At 43.0% G+C, this 8,971-nt stretch overlaps 1 protein-coding gene across 1 annotated transcript; it reads left to right on the top strand.

Annotated features, from left to right (window-relative positions):
• Positions 1 to 384: 384 nt before the first annotated feature.
• LOC133967842 (putative ferric-chelate reductase 1) lies at positions 385 to 7,534 on the top strand. Its single transcript, XM_062403504.1, has 7 exons — positions 385 to 516; positions 5,293 to 5,497; positions 6,254 to 6,331; positions 6,532 to 6,608; positions 7,013 to 7,110; positions 7,231 to 7,321; positions 7,410 to 7,534. Exons 2-7 carry the CDS (start codon positions 5,293 to 5,295, stop codon positions 7,467 to 7,469), a joined length of 609 nt encoding a protein of 202 aa, XP_062259488.1. The 5' UTR covers positions 385 to 516; the 3' UTR covers positions 7,470 to 7,534.
• Positions 7,535 to 8,971: the final 1,437 nt, after the last annotated feature.

Here is an 8,971-nt window from a genome sequence, read left to right as displayed (position 1 = left end):
AATAACAAAGGAAAGAGATAAATCTTACAGCTCAATGGTTACCAGCTTAAACCTGGTAATTCAAGGTGAGAACCGAACAGAAGAGGTGTGTGTGTAGGTGCTGTTTGAATGAATAAGTACTAAAGAAGCTATTATCAGAAACATGACCTGCTCCCTGTGCTGTGTACGGGAAAGCGTCATAATTGACCAGTGTTTTGTTTAGAGCACTCACCACCCCTGTCCCTGTCCCCCTTATCTTGCACAGCTATCATTGTCATGGTTACAAGAGATGGGATCCCAGTGGATCACTCCCGGGTGAAACTAAATCCCACCCATGAGCGCACGCCAATTAATCGTGTGCACTGGTCTCGACAAAAGCCACTTTGGATTACAGACAGCCAGGAAGAGGAGCTACAGCTGATTTCATTTCATTTTCATATTCAGAAACAGTTCAAGTGTTTTCATCGCGGCTGTGAAGGATTCCTTACAAACCTTAGTGTCTGTGTGCAGAAGAAGAGCAGCAGCTCCAGAAAGAAGGTGAGCATGTCAACATCACATCACAACTGATGTTGAGTGAGGACAGCTGAGAGACACTCTATGTAGGATACAGGGTTTAATTTCCACACTTCATTTATGTTGGTTAAATCAAAACTGGAGTAAAGTTAACATTCAGGATCATCAGTCAAAATACATCGACACATCTACAACTCCTGTCATTGTTTTTACTCATGTTGCGTTTATTTTCACCTGATTGGAAATGGTAGCCTGCTTATCCCACGCGTGTTGTTTGAGTCGTATTAACAAACTGTATCAAAATTACAAAAAAATGTATCAAAAGCAATATTTTTGATTTATGTGAATTTGAATTGTGGGATATTAAATATGAATACAAGGAAGCTCTAAGTCAACCGGAGTTAATAAAATGTAGTTATTGAAAAGTGTATGGACTCTCTCTGTATGCCTTATGTGTTTGAGTCAGTTAACCTGGTTTGATCGAGCATTTAGATGAGATTTTTCGTTACGTTAAAGTATTAGAATTTAAAATGGTTCAACTAGGTGACAGAAAAATGCAGTTAGACGTGTAGACAATTTTTTCACATTTCAGAGGTAGTCAATCAATCAATCAAACTTTGTTTGTATCGCCCACTTTCACAGATCACAACACAGGGCTTAACAATCTCTACAAGGCAACAACATCTGTCCTTGATCCTCAGTCAGAGGGGAAAAAGGCCATGTTATTGAATCATATTTATATGTCACATTGTCCAATGTTCGTGCAGTCATAATTTTTAACCTACTGAGATGAAGTGTTTGTTAGATTTTTTCATAAAGTAGCTGAACATGGTCAGAACTAGCTTTAGCATAGCTTAAGTTAACTTTGTTTTTTTTCTCATGAGTTAAAACTCTCTTTTTTTCCTCCTGAAATGACTAAAATCCATCAGTTTTTCCTCTGTGCCGCAGAGCCCCATTGTTGTGTGACAACTATTAAAACCTCATCAGTGAGTAACTGTTTATTTCATGCAAAAGTAAACATTTCTATTATTAAATGTACTACAGGTCACTGGTTTGAGGTGTAAAATTGTTCAGTCTATAGTGCTTTTCAGGTCAGGGGTCTGACTCCTAGTGATGATCAACACAATGGAACTGGACGAATGCAAATATAGAATAAAAACAGAGTGACCCTCTAATCACTTCCAGTGCAGACTGACGCAGAGTTTAATGAGCTTTCAGAACCAGAGCAGGAGCTGTGCAGCAATTGATCTTATCGACTCTCTTGGAACAAAACCATCGCCTGCTCAATAAAACCCAGATGGGGCTGAATGACTATGAACCTCTGAATGTGCATTTCCAAGAGTTATTCAATTCTTGAGAAGTGATTACATTATTTCTTTTCCAGACCTCTAGTGTGGAACGTGGTGAAAGTGAACCCTTTCAGGACCCTGAAAAAAATTTAAAAAACTTGCTCTGCCAGAGTGTCTCTTTTTGCTAATTTTGCTGGTCCCAAGCCCTGATAAAGGAGGAGGGTTGGACGTAGAGCTAGCAATGCCGCCCCACTTAACAGTGCACTTCATCCTGAGGTGCACCTCATGTGTGGCGCACATCGTCCTGCGGCGCAAAACACCGTGCAGCGCAATCATCTTGCAGTGCTCAGGATGATGTGCGCCACATGATGACATCATCCTGTGGGGCACATCATCATCGCACAACATCCTGCAGCGCATTTCATCCTGCGACCTCACCTCTTCTTGCCGTGCACATCATCCTGCGGCTCACATCATCATGCTGCGCAAATCATCCTGCGGCGCACATCATCATGCGGCAAATCATCCTGCGGGCACATCATCACTGCACATCATCCTGCACACATCATCGTGCATCATCACCGCACATCATCCTGCGGCGCACATCATCGTGTGGCACACATCATCCTGAGGTCACCTCATCGTGTGGCGCACCTCATCGTGCAGCGCAAATCATCATCACCCACATTATCTGGCAGCGCACGTCATCATGGGGCGCACTTCATTGTGGGGCGCACATCGTCCTGCAGTGCATGTTGTCCAGCAGCACACCTCATTGTGTGGAACACATCATCCTGATGTTCACCTCATCTTGTGGCGCACCTCATCATGCGGCATAAATCATAATCACCCACATCATCGTGCAGCTCACATAATCCAGCAGCACACCTCATCGTGTGGTGCACATCATCCTGTGCGCACATCATCCTGCAGCGCACTTCATCCTTAGGTGCACCTCATCCTTAGGTGCACCTCATCCTGTGGCGCACATCGTCCTGCGGGGCACATCATCGTGCTGCGCAAATCATCATGCAGCGCACATCTTCATGCGGCGCACATCATCCTGCGGTGCACTTCATCCTGAGGTTCACCTCATCGTGTGGCGCACCTCATCGTGCAGCGCAAATCATTATCACCCACATCATCCAGCAGCGCACATCATCGTGGGGCGCACTTCATTGTGGGGCACACATCATCCTGTGGCGCACATCATCGTGAGGCGCAAATCATCATGCAGCGCACATCATCCGGCGGTGCACATCATCCTGCGGGGCACTTCATCCTGAGGTTCACCTCATCGTGTGGCGCACCTCATCGTGCAGCGCAAATCTTCATCACCCACATCATCCGGCAGCGCACATCATCGTTGGGCACACATCATCATGGTTTGATGATGTGTGCCCCACGTGCAGCGGTGCACATCATCGTGCAGGGCAGGGGAAGGGGGGCACATCGTTCTGAGGTGCAAATCATCCTGCGGTGTACTTTATCCTGTGGTTCACCTCATCGTGTGGCACACCTCATCGTGTGGCACACCTCATCGTGGGGCGCAAATCATCATCACCCACATCATTGTGCAGCGCACATCATCTGGCAGCGCACATCATCGTGGGGCGCACTTCATTGTGGGGCGCACATCATCCTGCGGTGCACATCATCACTCGTTGCAGGGGGGGGCACTTCGTCCTGCGGCAAACATCGTCCAGGGGCACACATCATCCTGCGGCGCACATCATCGTGTGGCGCACATCATCCTGCTGCGCACATCATCTTGCGGCGCACATCGTCCTGCTGCCCACATCATCGTGCAGCGCACATCATCCTGCTGCGCACTTCATCCTTCGGCGCACATCATCCAGCGGCACATCAAAGGAGGAGGGTTGGACCTAGAGGTAGAAGTTCCACCCCCCATAACAGCCTTTTGATTAAATTTGACATTCTAACATTTAATAATAGAGGACAAAATCGATTAATGTATGTGGGTCTAGATACAGAATAATACGGAAGTGTATTGCATTCACTTTAAATTTTAGTTTTTTGGGGCATTTGTCTCGGAATTTCCGAGATAATTATGCCAGAAAAACAGAATGATTTTTTGGGGAAGTGAATGTAATACGCTTCTGTAGAAGAAAGCTTATTTTAAGTTCTAAACACAGAGTTTCACTGATCTCAGCTGCTCAGAGATCAGCGCCGCAGCTTCTTGATTAGAGCAGAAGCTGCAGTTGGTTTCTACCGAGCTTCAGTATCTGTGTTTGCCTCCAGTCTGACCTGCTCTCACTTTTTGTTTTCACATTCCCCTACAAAAATATATACGATTACATGTATGTTGTTTTTATTTATTTCAAAATAGGGTACTTCTTATTTCATACATTTCAAATATGGGGAGGACTCAAATAGCCCTATATGGTTCGGTGTTTAATTTATTTCAAAGTAGGCCGATTCTTGCCTGTGTATTTTCTTCTCCTCTTCATAAGCGTTTTCCTTTGTTTGAACTGGTAAAAAAAGCAATAAAATGTCGACAGTTTTCTTTATTGTCATTCTATAATTTCCTAAATGCAACGAACTATAGTTTAGTATAGTATAACTTTGAAGCGTATATAAAACTTTATTAGCTTTGTTATCAAATATGTTTTGCGGCTCCAGACAAATTTTATTTGGGGGAAGAGGGGGCAAAATGGCTCTTTTGATAGTAAAGGTTGCCGACCCCTGCTATAGACCTATGCTAGGTGGGATATCTAATGAACAACCTAAGTACTGCAAGCTAGATTAAAACTAAGAAGGATAAAAATGACTAAATGTGACTAAAACTAATTTTAGCTGCCAAAATTAACACTGCTTTATATGAAAGAGAAAGTGGAAGAGAAATAAATATAAGGACAAGATAGTAGAAGACAACAAAGCAGTATGGGTGACAGTGACACAGACGCCGACACTGCTTTAGAAAGAAATACAAGTGGAAAAAGTAGGCTATCTCCACATAATGTGGTATTGAGCTGTTGAGTTCATGATTTTTTTTCTTCCTGTATTATTACACCTGTAGCCTACTGTCATGGCCTTTGAGGCACAAATATGTTTACAATTTTCCTACAGACATTCTGTTTGCACTTTTGTTATTGCACTAAAAATATGCACTATTTCAGGATGGATGTTCAGCTTTCTATCTATTGTTTTATATTAATGTATACAGTTTTAAGTTAAGCAAGATCTGTTTAAGAAAGATTCTTATTTTATTCAGTTAATTTTGTTTATTATTAAAGTATATTGCTGGATAATAATTTGTTTTCCACGTGTTCATGTCACTCAAAAATATGCATCTAATTCAATTCATGGTCAAATAGTTAGAATACCGTTTCACTAACTAAAAAAGCGGCTAAAAGAATTCACCACGCCAGGAAGGGTGAAGGCAATCGGGTTGGCCGGCCCTGCCAATGAGGTGTCCCTTATTTATTTTTCAGGGAGTTGGCAACCTGTGAAACTAACACCTGACTTCGTCGTCTCCTGTCTGTTGCAGATGCCTCCTACAGCCTCTGTGTGTCTATTCATACTCATGTGTGTGTGCTGCGTGGAAAGATGTGTGTGTTTCCCCAATGGCTCTGTGGCATTTTCCTGTGGCAACATGATGCCAGTACACCCTCCATTCAGCCCTTCCACCAGTGACCCTCCATTCACTCTGTCCACATCTAGCGCCACCTACACGCCTGGTGGAGTCATTACAGGTTTGAATGCTGCATTATTCCTACTCATCAGTTCCTTTATATGTCAGGTGCTCCACTGTATATCTATCACAAAGGATATCAGAAATAGGGAATATATGGTTCAAATATATTATATATAATAAGTCAGCATGCTGAACAGCTCTGGTCACTCACTGGTCTGTGAGCATCGAGTCGGCTGCTCAGAGGATATATTACTGCTTTGGTAAGTGATCATCAGCAGCACTCACTCCCAGCAGTAAACCATGCTCGATGGCAGAGTAATCAAATCAATCACCTTATAATAGTTCAGTTCAATTAGTTATTTCTAACAAATAAGGGAAAAAAGGTTCGACACTTAAAAATTATAATTATGGTCCATGCAATGTATTTGCTGTGTTGTGTCCATCTCCACTCTTTCCTCATCTTTTTCTCTATAAACGGTCTCCTCTCTTCACTCTTCTTTACTCCTCTTCACCCTCCTGCTTCTCCCATCTTGGCTTTCTCCTTCCGTATAAGACGTCATTAACACATTTCTCTGAGTTTATCTTCTTTTTTGGAGTACTTGCACTTATAATATTAAATGGCCTCAGATGCAAAGAAATTCCAAATTTCCCTTTTCTCCCGTCTCCGCCCTTTTCTTTCCACTAACATATCATTTGATCCGTAAGGCCCTTTTGTATGCTATGCGGGGTTTCTCCCTGCAGCGTCTGCAGTTGGCCTGGCTCATGTTTCAAAGAACCCTTCCCCACTCTCACCTCCATACTTCTGTCCTTGCAGTGACAGTGGAGGTGATGAAGAGCAGCTCCACTGAGTTCCAGGGTTTCCTGTTACAGGCCAGGAGCAGACAGGGAAATGGTACAGAAGTGAAAATAAACAAAACATGTTTCTTTGCCCTGTCAGTTAGGCAAGATTACGAACCATATGTGTGGATATGTATATGTGTTTCTTTGCCTTAAAATTAAGATTTATTATTTTTGCCTTATGAAAGTTTCTAAGGATTCAGGTTTGTATCCCTGCACAAGTGCAGAGTGAGCTTTTGATTCTTCTGCTTCAAGCTCTGCTGTGGCCTGTAGGAAAGTTCACCAACATTGACACCACCCTGTTTACGGCACTCACCTGTCAAAACATGAAGGTATGTGTGAGAGTGACATCACGCTGGTTCTTGACTGATTGAACATGACAACATCTTGAGGTGGTCCTCAGGCATGGATATTTAGCATGATTGCTACGTGCATTGATATTTTTACTAGGTTAGGTTATTGGAGTCTTAAAATTGTCCGTAGGTGTGTTTGTTTGTCATTTGTTTGTCATTAGAATTCTGTTATTTCTGCAGAATTGCTACTGTTTGCTTTTGTTGATAAAATCACCAATTAGCGGATCCTCTAATCCACTAAATTAATATGCATTCTATAATAAATACAACATTTTCTTTTAGATATATCAACATGAACAACGTGTGTGCGTGTGCGTGTGTGTGTGTGTGTGTGTGTGTGGGTGTGTGTGTGCGTGTGCGTGTGTTTGTGTATGTGTTTGCAGAACTCAACTGTTAGTCAGGCGTCAGCAGCCAAGAAGAAGAAGGTCCAGCTAACCTGGGAGGCTCCTCGCAACAGTGGCTCTGGCGATATCTACTTCAGGTAGACCATGTTACACCCCCCCCACACACACACACAGACGATTGATTATACAGTTTCCTCCTCCAAACAATAATCTGATTCTCACTCAGTTTCATGTTGTTGTTGTCCACATGGCTGCAGTGCCACTCTGGTTCAGGACTACACAACATTCTGGGTTCAACTCAACAGCAGTTCTCTGAGACTGGACAGCAATGGAAACTCTGCAGCTGGAGTAAGTTCTGATTGACTGACTGGCTGACTCACTGACGTCTGGTCTGTCAAAGCTCTGCTGTGATGCTGGTTTGTTTCTCTCCCCTCAGGTCATCTCCTCCTCAGCTCTGCTCTTCATCAACCTGTTGAGTCTATCTGCCTACTGCTGACACACACACACACACACGTTATCACTAGTAGTTTTCTTGTGAAAACAAGTCATGGTTGCCCATCATGCCTAATAAAAGGTTTCTTTGTCAAGCTGAAAAGTTTCAGTTCATTTTCTATTGTGAAAATGGTGCAGATCAGTAATGGTTGAAGGTGCAGATCAGCTGTGTCTAAGTTCAGGGGCTTCATCATGGAGGCTTCATCCTGGAGGCTTCATCCTGGAGGCTGCATTCACTGTGTTTGAAGACAGATGCGTCAGAGCACTCAAAATCCTTTCTTGAGATTTCCAGCCCCCACAAATTATGTTTTTAATGAGCAGAACATTTTAAAATTAATTTTGTATTTTTCTTATTTGATTTGAGTTATTAAACCATGTGTTACTATAAGATAAAATAATGTATAATTGTGTCAGTCAATAATTTAAATATTTTATTCAAATGCAAAGCAAGCTGTAATTATCAGTCGTACTTGTATGTTCCCAGTCATGTGACTGATGTCCCCCTTCCTTTTTCATATCATAGATATGGGTTCTGAAAGAAACTCTCTGGGAGAAGCAATATCATATAATATTGCATAATATAATATAAGTCTTCGATATCGATGGGAGGAAGTGTGCAGATCTTTTCAGTTTTTAAACAGAAGTTGATGTTGCATGGATGTCAAGAGGATTCTCCCTATCCTGTCTAGTGCCCCTGGGCAAGGCACCTTACTCCCCCAACATCTGCTCCCCGGGGCGCCATACATGTCTGCTCACTGCTCTGTGTGTCCTGCACCAGATGGGTCAAAAGCAGAGGTTAAATTTCCCTACCTGCATGAGTGTGCCTTTGCATGTCAGTGCATGTGTTTGGGACAAATAAATGCATCTTAATCTTAATCTTAATGTCTGCGGTGCCCGGGGTCTGTCTCCATCTGGTGGCCTAAAGTCATACTGCATCTTGAGACTTCAGAAGAGTAGTGTTTTGACTGTGCTAGTTAAAACAAAAAAATCAAAATAGCCCTTTATAGCTTCACAGCAAGTTAAGAATGCTCCCAAGGATGAAGGCATACAAGTTTCAAAAGGAGACCTCATGACCAGAACCTTGGAGGATTCCCCAACACACTCAGGCCTCTTCTAAACACCAGTAACTGGCAGCTCAGGCTCAGACACAGTGATAAACTGGGGGAGTTGCTGTACAAAGGTCTGTGGACTTATGAAACAGAAATCCTCCTCTATTAAAATTAAAAGGAGAGTGTGGAGAGAGAACAGGAGCAGCCTAATGACTGGAGCCAGTCACAGCATTAACACACAGGTCTACAGGAGCAGTGTGTGTTTCCGACACTGACCAGTGGCAGAGGCAGTCACCTGATGTCAATCTGACAAACAGGAAATACGCCCCCTCATTTGTTTACTAGATATGGTTGGAGTGGAAGAGGAAGAAGAGGGAGGTAAACTAAAGGTGAAGGTAGAGGCCCCACAGAGAAACAGCTGTTCTTACATATCCATCCATCCAGAAAATAAAATAAT

Source organism: Platichthys flesus, chromosome 14, assembly GCF_949316205.1.
Source record: "Platichthys flesus chromosome 14, fPlaFle2.1, whole genome shotgun sequence".
NCBI classification, from domain to species: domain Eukaryota; kingdom Metazoa; phylum Chordata; class Actinopteri; order Pleuronectiformes; family Pleuronectidae; genus Platichthys; species Platichthys flesus.
Note: the sequence above shows the minus strand (reverse complement) of the source record. Positions and strands in the feature narration are given on the sequence as shown.

Excerpts from the sequence above, each read along its gene's own strand:
- LOC133967842 (XM_062403504.1), top strand. The coding sequence starts at position 5,293 with ATGCCTCCTACAGCCTCTGTGTGTCTATTCATACTCATGTGTGTGTGC. Across the intron at positions 6,332-6,531 it reads CAGGAGCAGACAGGGAAATG|CTCTGCTGTGGCCTGTAGGA; the intron begins GTACAGAAGTGA and ends TTCTGCTTCAAG. Across the intron at positions 7,111-7,230 it reads TCTGGCGATATCTACTTCAG|TGCCACTCTGGTTCAGGACT; the intron begins GTAGACCATGTT and ends ACATGGCTGCAG.